Consider the following 27,402-nt stretch of genomic DNA (forward strand, 5'->3'; position numbering starts at 1 on the left):
TGGAACCATTTCGTCATCTCTTGGATCGTTCGATCGACTATGCAGAACAGAGCCGCTAAAAACCTGGAAGATCGTCTATCTACGATCTCGTAATGATCGCACTATACCGTTATCCTCGGTCAAGGTTCCCGGCGAGATCGAATTGGAAATACGTCTGGTTTGCTGCGGCGAATAATCTTCTACTATACAGGGTGTACCGTAAAAGTTGCGAAATTCTTCCGAAAGTTGCGTAAATTTGCGAGGGCCAAGAGTGCAGCAGCAATAACTTTATCCTGTTGCAATAAGTTAGAGTTTGCCTTTCTAAACGGAGAGATTTACTTCGTTTGTGGTGGTTGCTTGTTTCAAGGTTATCGAAGGTCACATAAATAAACGGAGATTCGAAGGACAAGTTTATTTTAAGCGAACGCGTTTTTAAGTGCCACGGACATTTTTAATTACGTTAAAAGTAGCGGAAATGGACACGAAAACATGTTAGCAAGTAAGTGAAGGGTTCTCAGAAGTCGAAGATCGTGCTGACCTTGAAGGAGTTAGTGTTACCGGTCGTCAAACTTGTCTTCGGAACGACTATCGCAAACCCATAAACAAAATTTAGCATTTATTTCTGGAATGTTAGAAGATTGAAATTGATTTGCAAAAGGTTGAATTTTAATTGCAAAAGGGTGAATTTGGAGTGCAAAATCGATAACATAGTTTGTAAGAAATTTTAATCAAGCGGAAATATATATATATATATATATATATATATATATATATATATATATATATATTCTGTCAGACAATACACCCTGAATACATTTCGTTCTCTTCCCCCTCCTTTGGACCACCGCCAATAAACAATGATTTAGGAACTCTCCGCGACGTAATTATCGATGGGATTCTCAAGGATGCTAATTGCAGACTCCGCTTCTGAGAATCGGAGATCGAGAATCACGATACAAATTCGTTGGGATGTACATAGGTATATGTAGATGTTACGCGCTAATTACTAGGATCAAGGAACTTTTTGATTAATCTCCTCTGCCCGCGATATTTCATGGCTTGTGTACCTCGGTATGGGAACCATTTAAATTTCAAAGAAAATTTACACGCCGTTCATCTTTATTACACGTTTACTGCGTTGCACTTTTGACTTGTGCGAAGTTGTATAATGTACAACTTGTTAGACAAATAGACAAATAGACATGCTTGTTGGACAAATTTTCAAACGCGAAGAAAAATTTACGATCTGTTTGCAAGGCATATCCTCAAACTCAAAGAAGAACCTATGTACAATCGTTAAAAAAAATGTTCAAACTCCAAGGAAAACCTGCAATTGTAAGACTAATTTTCACACTCGAAGAAAAACGTACAATTGTTTATAAGTCATGTCGGAACAACGCAATTTTTGTTTAAAAAAGCAAATGACGATGGAAATGCATACGTTGATTTTGCGTATTTGATACGATGACAAAAAAAATGCTTGAAAGGTTAGAAAGCACCTCAAGGCAGGAAATGATGTTCGAAATGTCAGCTGTTAAGATATACCAGGATCAGAGTTGGGCAAAAATTTAATCGACGATTGACGAATAAATTTCTACTTCAATCGTTAATCGCAATTAACAATGAATCTCCTAGTTTAGTCGATTGATTTAGTTTGCCATTAACGTTCCTTCCAATTGTAATCGTCAATCGGATAATTGATTAATGATTAACTGCTGAAATTTCGAAATGAAATAGGGAATCAAAACTATATGAATACTGAGAAAAATGTAAACTCAGTTTAGGTGTATTGTCATTTGGTCTATAATACAAACTCTAAGTGATTTTATCTTTCTTTTTCGATGATTTCTTTTTTTAATCAATGATTGACGATTAACTTCATCAATCGATTGAATCAGTCTCCGATTTTTCGATGTTTTTTTTAAATCAACGCCTTCTTTAATCAACAATCGACGATTAACTTCATCAATCGATTGAATCAGCCTCCGATTTTTCGTTGATTTCTTTTTTTAATCAACGATTGCCGATTAACTTCATCAATCGATTGAATCAATCGTCGATTTTTCAATCATTATCTTTTTTAATCGTACACATTCATCAATCAATCTTGAATAAAATTTTAATCGATTAATGCCCAACTCTGACCAGGATAAGTAATAACAAATGGTGGCAGTGCCGTATCTACACGAAAAACGAAATTACTTTCCGGACGATCTAATATTCTTACGTACTTTAAATCTCATTTACATTCATCATATGATTTCTACAAATTGCAATACAAGAAATGCAGAATCAAGTTGCACGTTGGTTGTGGTGGTCCAGTGATAAACAAATATGAATGGCGGGTCAACCGAAATCCGCAGACACAAGGTGCAACGTCCGCGAAAAAAAGGCGACGTATCACATGGAATCTGTCGGATAGAAGAAGGAATCGACTAGGCGAGGACAAAGAAATCCGCGTGTACGATCGCTTGCGAGGTCGCGGCACACGCTCGAGGGATACGAACGAGCGAATAGGTTGAGGGTCGCGAGTGGCCGTTGACCCCCAACAGCAGGTATATATACCTGCGCGCACCTAAGGCACCTGAGCCGCGAGAGCGTGGCTCTACGACCACCTAGGACAGACTAGAATCCACATTGGTAATAGCTTCTCTAGTCCGCCGACCTTCCCACTCGTAAAAACAAATATTTATGGACAGAACACACCGGGGAGACGCTCCGTTGCGAGTCGCGCATCAACGGACCCCCTCTTCGACATATGCTCTCCCTCTTTCTCTCTCTTTTTCGAAAAAGAGAGAGAGAGAGAGTGCAGCTCTACGCTTATGGACAAGGATTGTTAATTGGTCGCTGAACCGAACCGCTCATTTTCGCGCGGGCAAACCGCACAACCCTCCACTGGAAAAGATCCCGACCCCTGCAATTTTTCTAAATAATGTGTCACGCCCGAGCACCTACCTCTCGGTCTATTAACCCTTTGCACTCGGAGTTATTTTAACTCGAAAATGAAACATTTCTTCCGAACAAGAATATTTCCATTTCCTATGATTTTGGAAATTTTATGGATATGAAATTGATATTGCACGTCATAAAATATCGAAACGTTTAGTAATTGTTTAGATACCGACATATTTAATGGTACAGCAATTTTTAGTGGCGCCTCGGAGTCTCCATTCGAGTGCTAAGGGTTAACATTGTTATGTGATCGAAGCATGATTGTTACTGCGACGACCGCTGTCATTTTAGGTTAAAGCTTCCTTTTCAACTATCTAACGCCTCTTATGGTTTATAAGGCTGGTGCGCGAGGTTGTGTGATTTTTTTATCTCACAGCGGAATTATTAAAAAATTTTCATGTTGATACTGAAAATTGCAAGTGATTCGAAATCGGACATTTGTATCTAACAGGCAGACAGCGGATATTTATGTAAAATAAAAATCTTACCTGATTTGCAACAAACTGGAGTGAAACAGGAATTCGTTTTCTATCTTAATATGTTGAAAATACTATATAATAGTGTTTGAAAATTCTTCTAATGTTTTTACCGTTTTAAATTACACCTGCTCAATTTGTGTGTGCTAATAAGATGTTAGAGAACGTCTTTCACAGAAATAATCTGTGAAAATAACACGACGAAATATAATGATCTCACGTTAGTCTCGGTTTTATTTTCACGAACGGGATATACCAGTGATAATGAAATCATTAACGAGGGATTATTAATAATAAACTATCGGTGTCCCATAAAGCGAAAATCTTCCATTTGTCGTATTCTTCTGAAGTCATTTACGAGTCGATTAGTGTTTTTTCTTTCTATTTTTTTCCATTACTAATCAATTATCGCTACCAACGGACGCCATCTTGAGCGGCTCAATGTCAAGAGAGGCTCGTACGTCTCGGCGTCGCCAACATTCCACCAGACATTTCCCCCGTTGCACTCGATAAGAGAAATTTCCGAGAAACGCAACGGAATTACCAATTATCAGCAGCGTTGATTTACCGATGATTGTCATTTAGTCGACGCCGACACCGAGGCGTTCAGACAGTTTAATTGACGCCATAAAATTACCTCGGGTCTTCCAGGGAATCTGCCTGGGAGCCTTGAGTGTCAGACCTCATTCTTGTCGAAACGATTTTTCTCGTCGGTAGATCATCGACACACGTTCCCATCGCGATCGAACGGTGACGATGATCGATCATCGGAATCGGCGATTTCTCATTGGTTACGTTGTTCGATATTTGTTGCAGTACCCGGCTGGTGCGACCTGTGAACTTTTGCCAGACGACAGAGGAACCGATTATGCACCAGCTGGAACGCTTCCGCCGAATGCGGAAAAGATCTCGGTACCGGCCAACGATCTACTAAGAAGATTACTGCAGCCCGATCCTAGGCTCAGGCTGAGGTCTCTTTTCACTCTGCAGAGGATCGCGTTCTTCATGGGCCACGATGTGCAGAGCTATATGAAGAAGAAGGTCAGTGATCTGTCCGATCCACAGTGGAGCATATGGCCGCGAAAACTGGTCAAAAGTCGATTAAAAAATTTTGTCTAAAGTTTAAAATTTTTGCTTTCTGAGATAGTTGAATATTGTAGAAGATAATATTCCAATATCCTCTTTTTACAACGCTTATATTAGCTTGCCGAGTTGTCGTTTTGTTGTTGTCGTATGCGTCAAATCTTTTAATCGAATTTTAAACCACTTCCCGATGAGCTGGAGACTTGAAACTTTAAACATAGCTCAGAACTGGATGACAATGCAATATTAAAAAACAAATTTTAAAAAAACTGTGCGTTCAGGAGAAATAAAATTTTAATATTAACCGTCATACCTCGTCGCGCGATGCTCGGTAGTACGTGATCGCGTTCAGCGATCCCCACTCCGCGCCCCAGCGCTCCCTACTCCACTACGCATTCTCACTCCGATTCATCCCCATTCCACTGACCCACCTCGCATCGAAGGAGGTCAGTGTGGTGTTCCGTTCATTAAGTTCTATTTCGTACAATTTCGGACTCCATCAAGGGACGTCGTCTCTCGGAGTCATCCCCTCATTCTATCTCGCGTATTTCCATATCTTACGTTTCTATATCTTACTATTTCATATCAGTACATATTACTATATCTTGCGTTCCATTTAAAAAAGACTAAAAAGTAGAAAATAAAAAAATATATATAAAAAAACTTTTTAAAAACCACGCTTATATTAAAATGCACTAAAAAAGAGAAAATAATTTTTTTCCTGGTTCTCCCAAAAGTTTAATATAAATTTAAATAAAATCATTACATTAGTGACTATAAAAATAAAAACGTTGCAATAGTTTTGTCCAGCTTTTCGGGCCAAATACTCCACTGTGGCGATCGACAGTTTCTCTCTATACCGTTGCATGACGATTAGCAGACTGATTTGATGCATTAATCAGAAAAGTGAATAGGTGAAATACAAAACTGTGAACACTTTCGAAGAGTTTAAGGATGTTGACTATAAATTATCGAAAGCAGGAATACGATTTCACTGAACTCCTGTTCCCCACAATTGACTTGGAAAGTTTTTATTTTGCATAAAGATCTACGATCTAACGATTAGACAGCGGATCTTTATGGAAAATAAAAATTTTCTATCCGATTTGCAACCAACTGGGATGAAATAGAAATTGCTTCTCGTTCTTTGATATGTTCAATAGATCGAAAATAATACAACAGTGCTTTTAATTCTTCTAATGTTTTCACTGTGACGAATTACGTCTACTCATTTTCGTTACAAATGCATAAAATCCGCTGTCTACTAATTAGACTACAGATTTCCGGGAGGGAAAGGAAGTTTGTGTTTACCGTCTGCTTACATTTATTTCTGATGCAGAGATATTTCAAAGAAATAAATGGTATTCAACGTATCATATCTGGATTACAGGAGTCGCCGTTCCGACTGCTAGGACGAAGGATCCAGACGGATCAAGAAAGGATGATCAAGGAATTCTCGAGCTTCGACACATCCCTCGGAGACGAAATGTCTCGCGCCGACGATCTATGATCTCATACGGAGCTAAGTCTTTCAATTTTGCTGTTCCAGCTGCAATGTATGTAGCAATCGATGTAATTACCAATCAATGGACTGAAAGCAAGCAGCAATTTTCTCGGGAACTTCGTTCCCAAACTACGTCAATGCCATCCATTAGTTTTGTACAAGAGTCTTATATTTTGCATATGTGTAAGAAATCTAATTTTTATGAGTCTTTGGATTTTTCGTCTCGCCGACCGAACATTTTTTCAACAGAATAATGTTGCGATTCCAGCGGCTTTCGATGTGCAAGGGAAAAATCGTGAAGCTTTTGTGCGTTAGCAAAAGCGAGTCTATGTATTCTGTTATGAACAACAATATATTGTGAGCAATCTGAATTGTTGTCTTTTGGAGACCCATTCCTCTCCTTCGTCAACTTCTCCACTGTTCTATTCTCCACAGAGTGATTCATTTGCATCGTTCGACCTTTGAAGTAATTGAGGAAAGGAAATTTTATAGGTTCTTTACAAGGAGTTTCTTCAGTGTCTGTAAAAATATGTGGGTTCGAAAAAGTTGTTGACGTACAGGGTGTTTCATCATAGGCATGCCATGTACTAATAAATTTCCATTCCATATTTCTCTAAGGATCAAGATACTACACTAATAGTGTTAGGAACTATCTAAATATTCGTGCGAAACATAATTATAACAATAAATTATTTGAATATTGTAGAACGAGAATGGAGTTCTACATGTCGCTACCTGAATAATTGAAACACCCTGTAGCCAAGGAATAATGACAGAAAACGCTAACACGCTTTCGGTGCGGTGGTTTCTCAGTTTACAAAAGTTTTAATTTCTTTAAGAATAGTTAACAGTATTTTTGTTACAGTATTTCATCGATAATACAATAAATTGCGATAAATCGTAGTGCGTACAAACTAACAACAAAAAAAGAAAAATAGGAGAAAAGAAAACAGAACGGATCTGGATCGAATAAAACGCAGCCGTGTTTTTTTTTCTGGTTTTTCGCCTCTGTATCTCATTTTTTTCTGTCTTTCTTTCGTTCGTTCATTCTCTCATGCTCCCCTCGCCTCGATAGATCAACGCGGACGTACACACAGCAACGCGGTGTTTTCCGCGGCACTATTTTTTCCCCCGTGTCGGTCCGGTATGCCTCGTCTTTCGTTTCGTTAATTTTTTCGCGCGTCTCGATTTCTCCTTTCTCCTTTCTCGCTATTTTCATCACCATCGATCGCGGATCAGTGTTAGCTGCTAGCGCGCGATCAATCGAAGTGTGTGTGTGTGTTTTTTCTTCTTCTTCGTTTTTTTTTCTCATGGTATAATAATAATTATATATATATACATTATTATTCTTACACTTAAAGAGGGTCTCCCGATCTCTCGATAATATAATACAACGCATTCCTCCGAGTTCACGTAAACCGAGCGACGCGTCTCCGATCGATCGCTGCTCGATCACCTCTGGATCCCCCCTCCCCCCATCCTGAACCCATCGATTTAATTAACCAATGGCTTCCGTTCAATTTAATAAAACATTTCAACGTTAAAATTCGCGCGAATATTTCCCAAGAACAACACAATAAATAAGTATCGGCCGAGCACATGGTCTCGATCACTGTCGCACATTATTCCCGGCAAATATGGCCGCGAATCCGTCAACAGTTTATCTACCGGAAGCGCGTCGATGAGTATACCGTATTCGAAAGCAGCTTGATCATATCAATTTAAATAATAATGCCAAATGAAGTAATTAGATCGCGTTTGTCGCAGATGTTTGCGCGTTCGTGATGATAATCGTTACTTAAAAAGAAAACTTTCTTTATCGATCACAAGGAGACAGCAGATTTTATGCATTTATGAGAAAAATAAGTGGGTGTGTGATTTAAGATAGTAAAAATATTCGTAGAATTTAATAATACTGTTATATTTTATTTTCAACCTATGAAACATATCAAGAAAGAAGGATAAATTTCTATTTCACTCGAGATTGTTGCAATTTAGGTAGAAAATTTTTATTTTGCACAAAGATCCGCTGTCTAGTCGTACGAAATGAAAACAGAGGACAATGTAATTCTACCTTTAACAATTTCAGTGAATCGGAAATAGTTCTTTTTAGAATCTTAAACAACAGCTGGTAGATAAACTGTCGACAGTAGAGAACGAGCATAAGAATGCTCGCGTATCGAAGAGTTAAAAATCCGTGTGAATAATGCACTTGATAAAAAGGTTCCCCGCACAAAATATACAGAATGACAAGTACGGAATTCAAATCCGGAGAAAAATTGGAGGACATACGTCAGCGATCGTTCGCGAATCGCGTCGTCGTCCCCTAAATTCGCCATCCGTGATCTCGGCGATCTCGACGGCCGACGATGCTCTCGCCGTCGATCGGCGGCCGAGCCGAGTGTGCTTCGATTTCGTTTACAAAACAGAACGAAATTTCGTTATTACGTCTAATCTTCACTGTCTCCGCTCCGCGAACCGCGGAGCTGTTTTGGTAAAAATCGGTCGGGCTGGTCGCAGCCATCGGTCTCGCGAATTTCCTCTCTTCTTTCACACGTTCTCTCCCCACTTTGCTGACAACGTATGCTTCGAATCGACACCCGCGAAAAGAAAACGCACATCAAGTTAGTAAAGCCGCGAAACCGACCGCTGAAAAGCTCGACCAGCTGCTTCTGTTTAGCGACAAACAGATCACTAACTCGCGAGCTCGTCGCGTTTTCTTTTATCTTTTGACACTCTTTCTCGCTCTCTCTCTCTCTCATTCGTTCATTCTCTCGTTCACTCCCGCTCTCGTTCTCTCAGCACTTGGCGCTCCCTTAAATTACATTGTTATCTTATTGTTTGTTACTGTCGTTATTGTTTATAATAGCGCTATCGTAAGATTATTATGATACAAGTAGAATCGTCCGTTTGCACGGCCAGCGACAATTTCTTTTTACAGCCTGACTTGTTGCTTCATGGATACCTGCCGTTCGATTTGGCGCGTTCCGTGAAAATGTTCGCTCGATTTCGTTCGCGTTTTGTCGTAAAATGTTCGTCGAAAACGTTTTTGAACGTTCAACAGTTTCGGAATTCAATGAAATTCTATAAATTGTTCACGTTGAAACACATTTCGCAAATAGATAGATAAAAAATTATCCAAAGAATATATAATAGACTAAATGTGTTAGGAGGACGTAAATTTTTGAATGTGATTCCACGCCGGCTGCCTTTCCAATTTATTTTGATTTTAGTCGTCAGTCAATTTCCCTCGCGACGATACAAAAGTCGGCGAGAAACAGTGGAGCAAATTCTAACATCGCGAATCATCATCGTTGCGCTCTCGTCGGCCATTGAAATCACCAAAGCTCACGCTAACCCTCCACAATTTCATATCGTATTCGCCGGTATACTAATCCCGCTATCCATCGAAATCTGCGCGCGAGACAACCCATCGCCTACTCCGTTGGAAACCCTCGAATTTCCATGTTTATCCGACAAAATTAGCAGAGATACAGTTATTTCCAAAGCCAGATACATTTTCGTCGTGTCTTCAGCGTCGTCGGATTGACAATATCAATAATTATTCTTTTAATTAATTTACTATGTACAGATTGCACGTGTTTCGTAGTCAGACGAATAAAACTATCAACAAGCCGCGATAGTAACTCGCATGAAGCGATGCAACTTGCACTGTTCCTCCGAAACCAATCTTGCCAAAGAAATTTACGGGACGAAGGAAAACCGAAGAAGGTAACAAAATGATTTTCCTCTATTTAATTCACTTGCGTTTCGTAAAATATTGTAACCACGAGAGGTCTGACACCGAAACAAGTACTGGCAGCTAGAATAAATTCCGCGATCGGACTTGCGCTTCCCACGAACATTTTCAGCCTTGTTGAAGTACGACAGAGGATAATCGCGACACCCGCGCCCTAATTAAATAATTAATAGCCGCATAGGTAGCATCTGCTAGCCACAGAAAGCTCTCGGCTCGTTTTGGTGATTTCTTTAGCACAGCGATCACGCGCGCTTCCTTCGTGACATTACTTGTGAAATATAAGTTTGTCTCCGCGAAACGTGTTTGTTCCGCATCAGGTTCAAATAATTGTTCGAACATCCACGGAACGCGAGTATCGAGCCAGCAGAACGCGAAACGGTTCGAGAACGAATCGGAACTGCCCGAGGTAAGATCGTTCGGAATCGGTAAGAAATTTGATTAGATCCTTGTCCCTATCTGTCACAGTTTTCCCTAGAATACATTTCTGATTCGCTCGAAGTGCTGGTATCCTCGAAATCTCGGCGTGCGATCAGCACCGCCGTTCATTTCATCGCGCCCACGCACAATCCGACAATCTCCCAGTAAATCCCGGTCGATTGTTCTCTGGTTTCGCGTGTCAACTTCCCCCTTCGTCTTCGTTCTCATCGATTTGTACACAAAATACCAACTATCTGTGCTGGAAAACGCACATACTGTTTGTACGCCTCAATGCAATATTTATATATAATATATATATAATATGTATACTGCTATATATATTATATATAACATATCTATTATGTATATATGTATAATATTTATATATGTATACGATGTGTCGTTTCTTTTTCCTCCCTCCGCTCTTTCTCTCTCTCGCGCAGCGCGTTTTATTTTTTCGTTTACCTATTTAAATTCAATATTTATAAGCATCCTGTAGAATCGTGTCGCACGCGTGGATCGCTGCTTACGGTTCCAGAAAAGAAATATTTACAGTTGCGAGTTCATTTCTCTCTCTCTCTCGTCTCGCGCCAAAAAAATGGCGGATCGCATTGATCTTGCAAAGATCAAGAGAAAAGAAACACCGTGGGAGTCTCGCCACGATTCTCTTCTCTCCTGTCATCGTTTTTGTTCTACCTTTTCCTTTTTCTCTTATCCGTCCTCGTCTAAAATATTTCTTCTCCGTGGATTCTTTCATGCAACCCTCATTAGGAGGACGACGCTCGCGTTACACAGTCGCTCGATTTTACATACAGAACAATCCCGGAGAAAATCGGTTACAATTTGTTCGTTCGACTACACGGTAGCCACGGCGCTCGACCCATGGAACGAGAGAGACACCCCAAACCTCCTTTACCGTCGCGCTCTCTTAACCCCTGTCGCGCGCGTCCACGCTCGACGGTCGTCGACTGACGAATAAACAATTCTTTTTTCCTATTTACAGTGTACATGATCGCTGCCTAGAACTCGGCGGAGTAAAAATGCTTGTTTGCGCTCGACAGCAGACCGCGGATCTCTCTGAAAGATCTCTTCTTTTTTTGACTTTTCTTGGAATTTTCATTTCACCCTCTAACGACGCTTTTTTTTGTTGTTTAAACTAAACGGTAGGGTGTTACCTCGCGATTAGAATTGTATTATCTCGATTATTAGATGAGGGGTCGAAATTTGATTGCGTTTTTCGTTGCAGGTATTTTGTTTATTATATCCTTAACATGCATACAGCGCCTCTCGCGTTCTTTGATCAAATAATATATATATAAAATTCCGAAAATTTCTATTAAAATCAACGCACACTCATTGGACAATGATACGAAACTAGTGTAACGAGGATAAACGATATCAGGAATTAAATAACAATTTCAAAACATCAACAATGTCAATCGATAAATGCAGAAAATTCACTCATCGGCGAGAGTTTCATTCAGCGTGGAACTCGATGGAAACGTTCATCGAGTTTTCGTTCTTATTTATTTAGAAAAAGAGTCACGCTCGCCAAAAGATCCGCAGTCCGCCTATGAATCTTACATGTATGTTTCTTCTTTTCTGATTGGCTTTAGATATCGAACAGCTGAGTTCGCCGGCGAGTTGCGAGAGTGATCGATCATCCGATCCCCTCGCAGCATTGGACGCTCGTTAAAACTAGACACTACCTACTTAGAAGGAGAACCGATCTCGCGAAGATTTCACAGCAAGTTTTCCACCAAAAAAAAAAAAAAAATGAAAAAAGAAAACACCTCACTTTCGGTTTCGTGATGGAAAGCTTGTCTTCTCCGTTCCCGTTTTGCTTTTCTTTCGACTTTCTTCGAAGTGGAAGGAGTCGACGATCGAATTCTCAAGTCTCCGTGGTCGACGAGCCATACGCAATAATTGATTTAGCAATCTCGAAAAACGTTTAGAAATTATTGTAAAATTCTCAAAAGACAATAGAAAAGGTAGATCGACTTATCACTAGACAGCGGATCTTTATGTAAAATCAAAATTTTCCAGCTGAATTGCAACAGATCGGAGTGACATAGAGATTAAAAGTATTTTTAAATTCGTCCAATGTTTTCAATGTTTTAAATTATACACCTACTCATTTTTTTTTTTCATAAATGCGTCAAATCCGCTGTCTATTTATCACCATAGTGTAACAGTCTAAGGGTACGAGCACGGTGGATCCGTTTTCGTCCGATTTGGCCGACGTCCGACGCATCTGTCTCTTTTTTCGAACGTGCGAAAAAGAGAAAAACGTCGGACTTCGGTTGAATCGGAGGAAAACGGATCCACTGTGCTCGTGCCCTAAGTCTAAGACAATTGCGTCGGAGTGCGTGGATTTCCGATCGATCGACGACTCCTCCGCGATCGAAACGAACGAGGATCGCGCATATCGCAGCCGGCGATTCGCGATAACAATAATAATAATAATAATAATCGCTAAAGGTACGGCGCTATTTATACTCCTGTACAAAGTTTCGTGTAACTTGCACGACGAACGTATCTTTCGTCCCTTCTATTTCGCCGGTCAAATCTCTCTGAGTATTTCGCAAGATATATTCACAAAACGTGTCACACGAACGGTAAAGGGTTAAAATTCGCGAAGATCGTTTTACGTATACACACGGTGATGCCAGGTGACACTGATGATGAGCTAGCTTCGATGGCGAAAACGAGACGATGTGTGTTTTTTTTTTACATTTCCAGGTGGAAGCTCGTCCGCGATCGCACGCGCGCATCATTTCGTCTCATCGTCTTCATCCTACGACCTAGCTAGTTTCAAGAGCGCGATGACTATACTAACTTCTCTCGACAGTCCGTCACGAGCGAGCTACTCTCGGCGAGCGGAACGATCACGCGAAATGAAAATTCGCCTGTTTCCCCGTCTCTCGCCACGTATATTATTATTATTTTATTTTTTTTTTTGGCTTTTTGATTCTCTCAGTCGTGACTCGTCGCGATTACGCGAACTATAACGATCCAAGAGTTACTGAAACCCTGAGAATCGCTCGCGATTTTCACCCCGCAGCCGCTAATTGGCCAATCGCCGGAACCGTTTCGCGCGATTCAGCATTGTCGCAGCCTAAACGCGTGCAATCGGAAACCCCTAGAACCTTGCACGGTCGATAGCAGCCTGAGAACGAGCCTTGAACACGAGCAGCGTGTATCTTAGTCAGCAACGAACTTGTCTCGCTAAAATCCGTTCGTCTCGATAAAATAATCTACAAATATTGTTAAGTGTACAAATGAATTCGTGCCTGTTAATATACTTGTCATTCTTTTACACACAAGCAAAACGCAAGTCTTGAACATAATCCCCAAAGAATTTCTATACATTCTACGGGTAATCGATCAGTTGAAGAAATTCGAATTCGAAACGAGGTGACAATCGATTAATCACGAATTCGTTTGTACACGTAATAGGAGAGACCCGCCGAAGACAGTCGATCGAATAGTTTAGTTCCATAGTCGGAAGAAGTCAGAATGATCACGAAACTGTCCCGACAAACCGCCCCCCAAGTCCTTGGACTCCTCAGCTTCCGTTTCAGTCAATTTCGAAAAGGTAGACTCGAAAAGCTGCGGCTAGTATTCCTCGGGATAATTCAGCTACTCCATCGGCCAAGGATTTCAGGGGGTTGCAGTGGAGAAATCGCGACACTTTTTTTTTCGTTCTTTTGCATCGGATAAATGCGATAGCCGGTTAGGAGGTTAAACGCGAGTCCAGGATAAGAACCTGTCGGGAAAATCGCGTGTGCGTTGTGCGAACGAGCTTCCGCGATGACGAAAATCATCGGGTGGCAGAGCGGTTGGCCACCCTTATCACAATCTTGAAGCGACGTGGTTTTCGTCGTCAGCGTGGACGGCGGACGACGGTGGATCGGCGATGATGTACGGTGATTACGATGACGTCGACGGCGAATGACAGCAACAGTGAAAAAAGAAAAAGCCCCACCGTGAACGTCGGCTCGGAGTACCGCGCGCTTTTGTTTTCTTTTTCCCTCGCAGGTGTGTGCATCATCCCCCGGAAGCAACGAGATACCCGACTTTTCATTTTTTTCTTTTCTTATCCAGCCTCGACGCGAGGCCACCACACTGCACCTTCACCTATACCCGCACCACACTGTAGCACCTCAACACATTGCAATTGTCATGGCCTATGGAACCTGCAACCGACGAATAATCTGTGATTAGTTAACGATCGATGCTGAGAGGGCAATGGGGCTTTTACCCTCGGCCAGCGATCGCTGCCGATCATTTTCACCTGTCATTCCTATACATCCTGCGCTTTCATAAGCGCTTCAACATGTTTTCTGCGAATTTGTATGGGAAATAAAAGTCCTCGGGTACGTTTCACCCGGGGAAACTAGAAATTTTTAACTTACTCAAATATAATCCAGCAGTACATAGTACGTTATAAACCAGCAACGTGTACATATCAAATTTTCAATGTTCAATTTTACATAGCTAAAGTTATTATAGCAAACGCAAATTCTACCTTTGAGAAAGGTTCGAAACGGAACCGAAACGTTAGGAAAGAATAAAAGTTTTTTGCGAAATTGCTATATTTATTAATTGATCGAAACGGTAGCGCCGACAGCATCTTTAAATTATTATAAAAAAGTTATTCTTTTTTTGAAGGGCGTAAGAATACTTTTTACACTCACTGTATAATATTAACCCTTCGCACTCGAAATTATTTTGACACGAAAACTAAACATTTCTTCTGACCTAGAATATTTTCATTGTATATGATTCTTTTTATTTTATGCATATTAAACTGGTGCAATTTACTTGATAATTTATTTGATATCAAATCGTTTAATAACGTAACAATTATTTTACTACTGATACAGCAATATATTTAGTGGTGCCTCAGAGTTGCCACTCGAGTGCTAAGGGTTAAGCGTAAATTGCATCATTGCACTTTCTAAAGTACATTTATAACAGTTAAAACACGTTGTGAGTGAAACGAAATCAATTTTGTCGGGGTAGTACAATAGAATTTTAAAAAGTCGAGGCTCGTACAAAAATTCGCGGTGACGTCGCGCAGAAAAACACGCGAAACTGCATAGAGAGAAAAAAAAGAGGGTATGATTGAATAATCGTTGTTCGATGACAGGTGAAACATGACCGCAGCAGTCGCTGATCGTGACACGCTGCGTCGAGCAATCAACGTTCGAGGGTTGAGGGTGCACGGGTGAACAGATTTCTAGACTTCGTGGGGCGTGTGACATTCATCGAGCGGAACAGATTTAACCCTTTGGGGACGGATCACGGACATTGTCATCGACACTGCTTTTGTTTGGACGGTATCCGAATGATTCTTCCAACGACTCGTTGTGTGAGAAAAAAAAGAAAAAGAATATTGTTATGGGGCTGGGGGAATTCGTGAAACACAATTCGTTGGGGTGACAGAGACAGATAAAGGATCGAATAGAAAGTACGAATAAGAAGAAAAGATATATAGAGAAGAATAGAAAGGCAGAGAAAGAGGAATGCAAAAGATGCAAATGCACAAATAAACGAACTGAGAGAATCGATGGTGTTCGGGGCTAAACACTATCTAATTGAGTAAACGTATGTCATACTTGGCCTCGTTACCGAATTTTAACGAACGTATTCCATATCTGAACCTAATCAGTTGTCAAATTGTAACGAGTATGTTCCGTTATGCGACTTTGAAAGGAAACTGCGGATTTTTATGCAAAATAAAAATTGTCTGCGTTAATTTCAAGCTATAGAAAACGTAGGGTAAAGGTACTACCAGTTACCGTGTTCCTCGGTTATCGGACACAAACTTAATTTTTTAGCAATTAATAAAAATAACATGTGTGTAAAGTACCTAGTGAAAACTAAAATTGATGGTTCTCCTTCGTATATAAGTCAAAAGTATTACAACAATTATTGTTTAAGATATAGAAAACATTAGTTAAAGACCTTATTCCCCGCAGAGTAGGGCAATAATCAACTAATATTTAAAAATGACTAATAGTCTTCTTGAATGTAGCAAAATAGTCACTAGTCAAAACTTTTTGATTGGTTAGTGATAACTAATTAATAATATTAATGTATGTTAATCGCACAATAGTGACTGATGACTACAGATTGATGACTGATCATTGGACTGCGGATCTTTATGCAAAATAAAAATTGTCTGCATCGATTGCAAGAAATAGAAACCAAATTGAATGCTATTTCTTCCCTTAATGATATTAATAGAGAAGAAGTCATATATTGACAGCTGCAGTTTTTAAAATTCTTCAAAAATATTCAATTTCGTCTTCTCAATTTTGTTATAAATGCATAAAGATCCGCAGTCTACTGATCATCAACTACTAATTCACTAATAAGCAATAGTTAACGATTACTTAGAGCTGTGACTAACTATTTGCCATTTAGTTATCGCTAACTAATCAAAAAGCTTTGACTAATGATTATTTTGCTATGACTAACATTCAAAAAGACTATTAGTCATTTTTAAATATTAGTTGATCATTTCCCTACTCTGATTCACCGATAAATATCCGGTAACTGGGACCTTTACCGTATAAACTATTCATTTTTGTTGTAAACGCGTAAAACCGAAGTTTCCCAATCAGATATTCCATATCTGCAATTCTTGCTTGGGAATGCCGAATTTTCAAGAAGCTGAACACTTTCGTGTAAAAAATACTGCAGTCCGAGTTGTTCGAACGTTTTCTGCAGACACAACAAAAAGCAACATTTCTTTTGCACTCGAACACACGTTTACGTGAGTTTGTTTGATCATTTCTCTCTCAACATCTCGTGTAGAGTGTGTGCGTGTTTCACATACCGTTTCGTGCACGAATTCTCGAGAAATATAGTGTGGAAGAATGGCGTACGGTAGGGAGGAGTATTTACACTAAACGTTTTGTAAGTGTGTATATAATGTGTGTGTGTGTGTTCGTGGTAAAGAGGAAGAGTTCGTATAAAAACAGAAAGTAGTATTAGATTCACGTTACATTTATACTCCGTGCGGCGGTGAGCCAGCTAATCGCCTACTTTCGTGGTGTCTATCGTCTACTTCCGGTTGGCAGGTGTGTCTGTGGAGGAAAAGGTGGAGGGAACGGGGGCACTCGACGGAGAGCTACGTGTAACTCGGTGAGAAAAAAAAAATCGAAACGAGAAAGAAGCGAAGAAACGTTCTTCTAAACTCTCGACAATCTATGCCGGGGGGAAGACTGGAATCTAGTTGTCATTGCGATACCTGCAGACGGAAACCATGTCTTCGTATTCGGTGTTCGAATGACACCGATTCATAGAAAACTGTAACATGTAATTGATGCAATCAAATCAATGAGAATTAACGTTCGTTTGTTGCTGCGTGTAACAAAGAAAAAGAATGTTAACTGAATCTCTCTAGGGCAGAGTTCTCTGTGTGAACAATTAGAACAACATTTGACTATCTCGGAGCGCTCCGTCCGCAGAGGGTTAATTGATCGACATCCTATCGACTTTAAATTGCATCTTCGTTCAAGGAAATCACTGAACTTTTTTGTCTAACTGTTTATCGCTGTTTATGACAATTTCGTTTTGAGTTTCTCTTATCGAAGCAAAGAATTTTTCACGTATCAAGGATGGAGCCTCTCGGTCTTCGTAAGACTTCAAAGCGATTGTTGTTCATCGAACCAACGTTCAAGTAGAATCAACGCGAGTTTCAGATAGAAGAATCTTTCCAGGAAGAGTCAGAGGAGATACGCACCTGGTGAGGTGTCGGCTGTCTTCATGAACGGCCATCTCCGAGCTCTTAAACTCGTTCAACTCCTTTCTAATGGCTGCCTTGTCCTTAGGTGTCAACCGTGTCCACGGTTTGTCCGCCCTTCTGTCGTAATCGTGGGCCTGCGTGACTTCGATGTAATCGTTGAACCTGATGATCTATTAAACCAACCAACATTCGTCAGCTCTTTCCTTTCGCCGAAACAATTTTTCTAGCTAGTAAAAATAACTCTGCAGTGTAAAGTGATTGTCGAAGACTATATATGCATGGAATTACCTTCTTTTCCTTGAGCTCTTCGACGGTCGGTCGAAAGCTGAGCTTCCGCAGCAGGTACCGCTTCTTCTCCTCTTTCTGTTTCTTCTCCTCAGCAGGACTTTGCTCTGCAAACGTGTCGTAGTTTATTTGATTCGTCTCTTTCTTTCATCGCACGGTTAAATACTCGCCTCCCAGAACGCAGACTGATTAGATTCGTTCATCTTCTTTTTATCAGTGAAAACTTCTTTATGTTAGGTTGGAGGCAAAGTTCTGTCGTATTTTAAATAAGCAGGTGATTTTGCTTGTGAATCAAGATTATCTGACAGATGGCAACAAGTTGTTACAAATTTTGGAAATTATATATCATTGAATACTATTTAATCATACATTTTTATAAATTGATTCAAATGTTTCCCTCCAACCTAATATTATAAAATAGACAACTTTTATTCTGCATAAACATCCGCAACGATGAAATTTCAAGCGGATTCTATATTCTGTATTTAAATTTCAAGAAGATAATGTTCGTCCTATCGTCAGTTCTTCGCTTATTTCCCCGATTTTTCTTTTATCAGTCTGTTTCTGGAGGAGATCGTATATGAAAACGAGTCCGATTCGATCGAAGAAAGAGGAGCTTACTTTTCAAGATATTCCGTTCTTCGAGTTCCTCCTGGGTTGGCCGCATGCTCAGCCGCCTGCAATGACAATGTCGCGCGAATCAGTGCAAGTCTATCGGTGCTAATCCGCTTTTCTCGGGCGGCGAGGGCTTCGGCCGGTTAAGAAAGTTTGCCGATATCGGCGAGGAGACAACAAGCAAATCGCGGTGGTCGACAGTTAGTCCTATGATCGACTATACCCTAATCAAATCACGTCTCGCATTCTCCTCGAGCAAATCATTTCTATCGTCCAGTTTACGAACGTATTTGTTACAATAAAATAATTCCAATTACCGATCGTAAATGTTATCAAATTTGAAAATGCTTTCGGCGCTACCGTTTCGATCAATTACTAATATAGCAATTTTGAAAAAGATTTACTCCTTTCCTGACGTTTCGGTTCTGTTTTGAACCTTTACCAAAGGTGTAAATTTGCTTTTGCTATAATAACTTTATCTATGTCAAATTAAACATTTAGAAAATTATGCGTATCGATTGCTGGTTTGAAACCTGTATTTGAAACAATCGTCAAAAGTTACAGTGACACCCACTGTACACACCGTACAAAGTGTTTGTACACGTTTTAAAAACGTTTTCAAAATTGCACCAAACAACTTGAGTTTTCTCAGACGTTAGAAGGATTAGTTTACTAGCTAATGTCTAAATAATTTCTTTAATGATCTTGATCAGACGATATAGATCATTTTTATGCGATCATGTGATGAGATAAAATGAGATGAAATCAAGAAATAAAATTTGTGCAGATATAGATCCTTTTTATGCGATCACGTATCTCTAGATGAGATAAATGACGGCAGCAGGGCTGTCTGAAGGTAACACTTGCGAACAAAGAGTGGAGGGCCCCGTTTTCTCAAGGAAAGAAATTCTCTCGCGTTTTCAGCGGATTCTTAATTTTAGAAATCGCACGGCGTCCCGTGGCGGTGCTCGGAAATTCGCGCACAGGTAATTCGCCAGTCGGCAATCGATATCTCGAGCAGTTCAGGCTCTCTTTTCTATGGGCGCCGCGCTATTCACGGCCGCGAGAGATACGCGAGGATTCCGCGTGCGTTTGAATACGCGCGATCAATAGACGGCTTCGTTTGAATAATGCCCGCACGATTTTCTCTTTATCGCTATTTTCCCCCGGATACGTTTCACGGATTTAATAAAACGCACAAGCCGCACCCCTAACTACCCTTTTTTTTACGCGGAAGATCCCGGTTTTTCCGACCGGGAATGAATGAGATTAATTTCAAACGATTTTTCTATCTCGCCCGGGGAGATTTATTCCGATTCGGTGTAAATAATTAGAGCGATTACTAGACTGTGGATTTTATGGATTCACGACAGAATGAGAAACATACAAAATTGTGAAGAAAATTGTTCATTTTTGTGTGATTGCAATTGATGCAGACAATTTTCATTATGCTCAAAAATCCACAGTCTAGGGATTCTACAACGAAATAAGTGAGGCAGGAATATGTATCATTTTTAAAAGTGACATATTCATGTGGACATGTGTGGCTGAGAATGAGAAAGAAACATAATAAGTGAGAGGAAAAATGTGTGAAGTGAATTTATGAGTAAGAAGCAAATTGTATGAAATGGATTCGATTAAACGAGATAAAGAAATGAGTGTACCTGATTAAAGAAATGAATGTGCGCGAAGGAACGTTTTGTTTGGCAGTCGCTTATTGAACATCGTTTCTATAACATCTAAATGATCTCATTGATAATTTTATCCGCTGCTCGAACAATTTAGTATTTACGTTCTTGCAAATGGCAAATCCATAGAAATGTGAACTGCTCGAAAGAATGTATGTAAATAGTAAATCTCATTACTAGACTGCGGATCTTCATGCAAACTAAAAATGTTCTACATTTATTGCGGGAAGCGGGAATAAAATAAAAATTGATTTGATAGTTCGTAATTTCCTAAAAAAGGAGAAAATTTATATCTATCGTATGCCTATATGTTCTCCGATAACTATTCATTAACGAAACCGAAATAGAATTTCATATTAATTTAAAGGAAATTAATCACATACATATTTATTAGACTCTGTTCAGAATCTTCATCACGAGTCTGACCCGATATTGTAGAGCAAGAGGTTAATGGCTTTGTTACATTAAAAACAACATTACAATATTCTGAAATTTTTAGAATTTTTTACTGTTTCCTATTTCAGCCAACCGATTTCTTCGTAAATAAGTAAAAATCCGCAGTCTACACATTACATTTAAGGCTTCAAGATACTCGACGAGTCTCGAACCTCGAATATGAAAAATTTGAGACTCCTTGGGCAAAGCGAAATTCAAAGATAGGACTAACAAGTATATTTTCGGAGCAAGCAAACTCTCAGAAATGGTGTCCCATGAGGGTGTCGAGCCTCGAATCCAATCTCGGTCGCTAATAAGGATCAGCGTTTTCGGAAACTCGTTTTGTCCCTTTTGTTTAAGCCGAGAAACGCGGTCACCGTTTCCCCCCCTCGTCGAGGGGCAAAGAAACCCGAAGAAAGAAAGAAAGAATCTTTTCACCTGATGAGCTTGGCACCAATTGCCTCCTTCGTTTCCTGCCTCTCATTGTCCGTCTGCAGCTGAAGGATGTTTCTGTTGATGAGCTCCTGCCTATCTGGCCTGAGGGCGAGCTTCAGCGACAGCGACTCCTTGCGCGCAATCTTTGCTGCCAACCGGCCTGCAATTTGAAAAACAATTAGCACCCTAATTGCGGCCGTTAATCGTGCACGCAGCCGTGCAATCGGAAATACTCTTTGCCGAGAACTTCTTCGCGGAACTTTTTCCTCAGAGTTCGGATCAAACGATTCCCATGCAAATTCACGTTTCCCAAGATTAATCGATGGGAACGAGAGTCGAGGGAAAGTTTGTTACTTCGTTAAACGATTCTACCGGACGAGAGAAATTTGATTAAATCTAGCTTTAACTTCTTCTGAAATTTTTCAAATTTGTTTCAACGCTAAACCTACCAAACTCTAAAAGCGATTAAAATTGTTTCAGCTGATAAAAATGACAAGGCTCTATAAAATTAAAAATATAAAACCGGTCTTTGACAGGCCAGTGGTAGGTTTAACTTTAAGTAGAAGATTTTTATTTGCGAATTCAGGGAACTACACGGAATGATTTATAAAAGAGTTTAATTTTAATTTAACTTATGACTCAGAGTCACTACTAGAAATTGCTATACCATTATTCAAAATATTGTGTAGATTCTTAAATATGTTGGTATCCAATCAATTACTAAACATTTAAGTATTGTATGAGCTGTTACATCAATTTCATATGATATAAAATGGATTTATTCTAGGTGGGAAGAAATGCTTAATACTCGAATTAAAATAATTCCGACTACAAAGGGTTAATAACGGTTCAGCAAATTATAGCACGAGGTTTTCATTCGAACGTAAACATTTCACTCGTGCTCGACGTCACTTGATCCCGAATAGATCACGGTGCCACGAAATTCTGGATCCCTCGATCCTCTGTTTGATCCGGACTCGGTCTTCAAACAATAAACAAAATCCCCGCAAATTCCACCGATCGAGATGATCATTTTCGATGCTGGAAATATTTATTGCATCACTCTCAATTCTTAGTCGGACACGATAGTTCTTCGTTACTTAAGAAACGGTGGGTTTTCAGTAGAAGATCGTGAAGATTGTACACTTCAATCCTGCTGCGACGTTTGATTAGACAACACAGTGTAAATAATGTCGAGAAGGAAGGAGCACATATATTTCTAACGAGTTTCTTCAATTTTCTCGGGTACGATATCATCTTTGAGGAGATAGACGCACGACTAAGTTTAAGAGTATTGCACGGAGAAGTGCGACACAAAGAACACAGGATTAATTTGAGCAACTTAGAGTTAGAGTGTTAGAAATTATAAAGTGCTAAAATGTATGACGAAAGAACGCGACTTATTAGGGCCTGTACACTACCATCGATAATTATTAAGACACTCTAATTCCTAGATATTCCAGAATATTTGTTTAATGCAGACTATCTACAGAATTTATCATGAAATTCGATATGTAGAACGCTTTCCATAAAATTAAATCTTAGTTCTCTTGTTTAAGACGAACGACAAACTAAATTTCTCTGTTAAACTCTACAATATGAATCATACGGATTATTTGCAATGAAACTGAATCTCCTAATGTCCTATTTCCATAAAATTAAATTCTGTTTCTCTTCACTTGATTGCATATAATAGAAGCAGAGAGCTAAAGCGAACTAAGGCGACCAAGATTTGCTGTATCCAACGAAATTACTTGCACGCGATTCGACTGTGTCAAAGACACGAAGCATCACTGGCACACCACTCCTATTTTAATAAGAGAATAATTAAATAGCACTTGCACGTACATTAGTACACATTTATGCTAATTAAATATTAACACTCGAGCTGGCGCATCTGTCAAAGTGACTGGTCTCAGATGCTTCATTTTGTAAACTTCTGATAGGAATGTGGACAGTTTGCGATTTTTAGACAATTACTTCAATGTGGCTATTTATCATTTTTATTGTACAGTTACAATTATTTCGATTTCGACTGTACAATTACTAGTATGATCAAATTATTGATTTTAATTGTACAATTACTAGTATGATCAAATTATTCATTTTAATTGTACAATTACTAGTATGAACAAATTGTTGATTTTAATTGTACAATTACTAGTATGATCAAATTATTGATTTTAATTGTACAATTACTAGTATCTTAAAATCACATTGATTTTAATTGTACAATTACTAGTATGATCGAATTATTCATTTTAATTTCATAATTTCTTTAATACAACCTAACTTCATCGAGCACACACTGTACCAAAAATCACTGTTGCCGCGAGACACTCCCACCAAGAAAACACCAGCAGCCGTCGCAGCATCGAATAAGCGCAAGATGTTTGCAAGAACAACAAGAAGAATGTCTTAACACAAATCGAGGAAAGTGTAGAAAGCAACGAACAAAGATTGTAGACGTCTTCGCAGGCGTTCATGTCGACGGATCTATGGATCCTCGGTGGATCTGGTCGAACAGCGACTGGACGCCACCGGTTCTGTTCGACATATACGCGTCGAACCATCGACTGGTCGAACACTAAAGGCTATTATCGACGTGGCCACGCAATAATCTTTCGTTGAACAGTTTTATTCTATTTCGAGCGCGATTTACCGTCGACGACTGAGAAGCAGCTGATGCTGCGGCGCAGTGGTGGCTCGGCTTTGTAAGGTTCGATCGAGGCGCAGGCGATCGACAGGGTCGACGCGGTCCAGATCGACAGCATGGTGGCATCGCTCTGTCGTATTACGACTAAAACTCCCCTAACTCTTCCTCGACACACCTAATCCACTCTCCACAACGAGAAATCCTTTCGGAGACGCGTCACGAAGCTTCGTTTCTCAATCTTCCGATCGAGGATAAACATCGACGAGGTGATTTTAACAGGCGAGCACCTCGCGACACTGACGATTCGAGATTTCGAAACTTTTGTTGTCGGTTTAGACCGTCGTGGGTGGGATCTGCAAACCGATTCGTTGATCTCACGTCGGATCCGGACGGTTCGCGGAAAACCGTGGCAAAACAACGGCCAGAAACGTACTGACTGAGCTACGCGCCAGCTATCTTCGGGGATTAATATAACCTTCGAGGCGTTTGCGTGATCGCGCCGATGTGTGCGTGCGAGAGCGAATCGCGCCGCGAGTATAATTAGTACGAAAGCCGATTCCTAAGGTCTTTGGCAAATCGGCCGGTGATTTGCCGAAACCTCCGACGATCCATTATGGAGTCCCGATCATTCTTCATGGGAGATGAAGAATAGATTCTTTGAAAATTTCGAAGCAATGGAAAATTTAGTCCAAGTGTCGGTATAACAGTCGTGCTTTTCTAGCCAGCTATTATTATTTCGAGCTGTTAACTGTTTTCATTAATAGTCTATTGATCAGACCCTGCTAAAAGCAACTTGACAATCATGTATTGTAGTGCATTCTGCAATACGTCATGACATATCTGACTGTTTTGTACGATGACGTGACGTGTACATACAAATCGCACCAGATCGTTCTTATTTATTTATTATTGTTCGGTCTCAAGCAGACCGAACGTGGGAATTAGACATGGTCGGCTGCAATAGCTCGTGACACTCGACGCGACGGGCCCAGAATTATTTGGTTGTGATCGGACATAATAACACTAGCGATTAAAATTGTTTTAGCTGATAAAAAAGTGACAAGGCTCTATAAAATTAAAAATATAAGTAGAAGATTTTTATTTGCGAATTCAGGGAACTACACGGAATGATTTATAAAAGAGTTTAATTTTAATTTAATTTGTGACTCCGAGTCACTACTAAACATTGCTATACCATTATTCAAAATATTGTTTAGATTATTAAATATGTTGGTATGTATCAATTACTAAACATTTAAGTATTGTATGAGCTGTTACGTCAATTTCATATGACATAGAATGAAATTATTCTAGTCGGGAAGAAATGCTTAATTTTCGAGTTAAAATAATTCCCGACTACAAAGGGTTAATAACGGTTCAGCAAATTATATGGACCCTTGACAGAGTAATCTTATTAGCCAAACAAGCACTTGTAATTTCCCATATCTTTTCCAAGATCACACCTACCTTCGAGCTTAATCTTCATACGCTCTCGGAAATAGTTACACAGAAGATCCTCGGGTGATATTTCACCCATTTTCGCTATACACTTCAATTAATGTTATTGGGAATCTATTATAATATATTTCATTAAAAGTTAATTGAATTTGTGAATTTCTTTATTATATCTTGCAGTTACTACATATCGCTGCTTTGGAAGGAAACCGGCATAACTAAAAAAAAAAAACGTTACCCTCAGCAAAGAAGTTTCACTTCAAAAATTGCGACTGTTCGCTTATGTCATAATCAAAATGAAAAAGTGGTATATTTTTATGTGGAAGAGTGTCACAAATGTAATTCGAATATCCGGCCACATATCTTTATCTAAAATTGAAGTTCTTTTTAAGGAAAAGTGTCACATGTCTAAACCCTTATGGTTAATATTTCGGTTAGAAGAAAAAAAAAGTATGCAAAAGTTACCTCTAAGAATGTTCTTTAAACAAAGCAGAAGATGTTGCTGATGTGATTTTATAGAGATAAGTGATATTCAGTTGAACTTTCGTTGAATCTTTAAATGGGATTTTCTTCAAACTAGTGGTTTTCGAGTTGTGCCGGTTTTCTTCCAAAGTAGCTATATATAAATAGCATTTTATGCTCGCCACATATATTTTTCTTACAAATTCCGATTTGTGTTTTACATATAATATGATATTTTAGACAAATACACAAAGTTATAACACATTTAGAAAGAAATCAAACAGAATACAGTATCTGGAAACAGAAAATGGGTCAATTTTCAGCCGAGGAGCGTATGAAGGTTAAAACAAGACCAGAACTGTTTCTACTACCGAGCCACTACCAACTCGAAGCATACGTACGATCGACGTGACGTATTGTTTAATAATAATTTTCGTTAAACGAATTATTTTTGACGTTAACCGTTGAAGAGGCGTGTACTCACTTTTCTCATCGTCGAAATCTTCCCTGTAAAGTACCTGTCCGTCGCCAGGATCCCCATCGACGTCCTCCCTTATCACATACGGCCTCGCATTTTCCTTGTTCTCCAAAGTGCACGGCAGCGTGAGGCCAAATCTGACCGGTCGACTACTGAAATGATCGTCGAAGAAAAATGTCAGACGTTACTGCGAGTCTTGTGGGTATAGTTGGATCGATGGGAGAATCGACTCGGAGAGCCTTTCACTATATTTCGTAGAAAAATTCTTCCTTCTACGCTTCACAGAACGAACGTACGAAAAATTCTTTCGGCACCACCTCGGAAGACTTTAGAATAACAAAATTCACCGTGTTAACAAATGGCAATACTGTATTCATTAACCTTCGATTGCTCGCACTTCACTTTCTACGTAACTGGTTACATGGAACTTTACATCACTCCAACATAAATACATTTTTATTCAGTGAAATAACTACTTTAATACAAAATAGATGTTCGATAGTGTGGTCGACACCTCTGTTTATGCTTGAAACACTAAATTTAAAGTTTTGAGATTGTATGTGAGAGTAACTAAAAGGAAACTGTAGTAAAGGTGATCATTGGACTGCAGATACTTGTGCTAATGTCTGAGAAATTACGTCTATAATTTATTCAGATAGACAAACCACCCCTAACGAAAAGACTGTTTAACCTTCTCTCTGCGTACCGCTATTCTATATATTTTTGTAGCAAAATGGAAGAATGTTTTATTGATTTTTAAAAGACAAGTACACAATACTTCAAAAGCTTCAAACATATCACAGATAGGATTCCTAGAAAATCGTTGGAAATGTTCCATTCGTCAACGTTTTATTTCCGTTTTCGTCAGCCTGGGGTGGATTTACACCTCACACACAGAGAGAAGGTTAACATCAGTATTCAGCAGCCCAGTAATCGCCAGTTCACAAACACGGAGTCCCC

At 39.5% G+C, this 27,402-nt stretch overlaps 2 protein-coding genes across 15 annotated transcripts in view; one reads left to right on the top strand and one right to left on the bottom strand.

Moving 5' to 3' along the window:
- Positions 1-7,330, top strand: part of S6kl (ribosomal protein S6 kinase like) — a 72,505-nt gene extending 65,175 nt beyond the window's left edge. For all 4 annotated transcript variants that reach the window (XM_076432287.1, XM_076432304.1, XM_076432297.1 and 1 more), the window contains exons 9-10: positions 4,224-4,448; positions 5,881-7,330. In XM_076432287.1, coding sequence (XP_076288402.1) covers positions 4,224-4,448; positions 5,881-6,000 — 345 coding nt within the window. In that variant the 3' untranslated portion in view covers positions 6,001-7,330. The remainder of the gene's footprint in view (positions 1-4,223; positions 4,449-5,880) is intronic.
- The window catches only part of LOC143212889 (phosphatase and actin regulator 2), a 422,446-nt gene continuing 402,021 nt past the window's right edge, over positions 6,978-27,402 (bottom strand). For 10 of the 11 annotated variants that reach the window (XM_076432224.1, XM_076432243.1, XM_076432234.1 and 7 more), the window contains 6 exons: positions 26,449-26,594; positions 21,395-21,551; positions 18,840-18,895; positions 18,222-18,325; positions 17,931-18,103; positions 6,978-14,370 (listed from right to left, as the gene is read on the bottom strand). In XM_076432224.1, the coding sequence (XP_076288339.1) occupies positions 14,355-14,370; positions 17,931-18,103; positions 18,222-18,325; positions 18,840-18,895; positions 21,395-21,551; positions 26,449-26,594 (652 nt within the window). In that variant the 3' untranslated portion in view covers positions 6,978-14,354. Of the gene's footprint in view, positions 14,371-17,435; positions 17,495-17,930; positions 18,104-18,221; positions 18,326-18,839; positions 18,896-21,394; positions 21,552-26,448; positions 26,595-27,402 lie in introns of all 11 variants that reach the window. The other variant, XM_076432212.1, reaches the window with a different exon arrangement.

This window comes from Lasioglossum baleicum, chromosome 1 (genome assembly GCF_051020765.1).
Source record: "Lasioglossum baleicum chromosome 1, iyLasBale1, whole genome shotgun sequence".
NCBI classification, from domain to species: Eukaryota; Metazoa; Arthropoda; class Insecta; order Hymenoptera; family Halictidae; genus Lasioglossum; species Lasioglossum baleicum.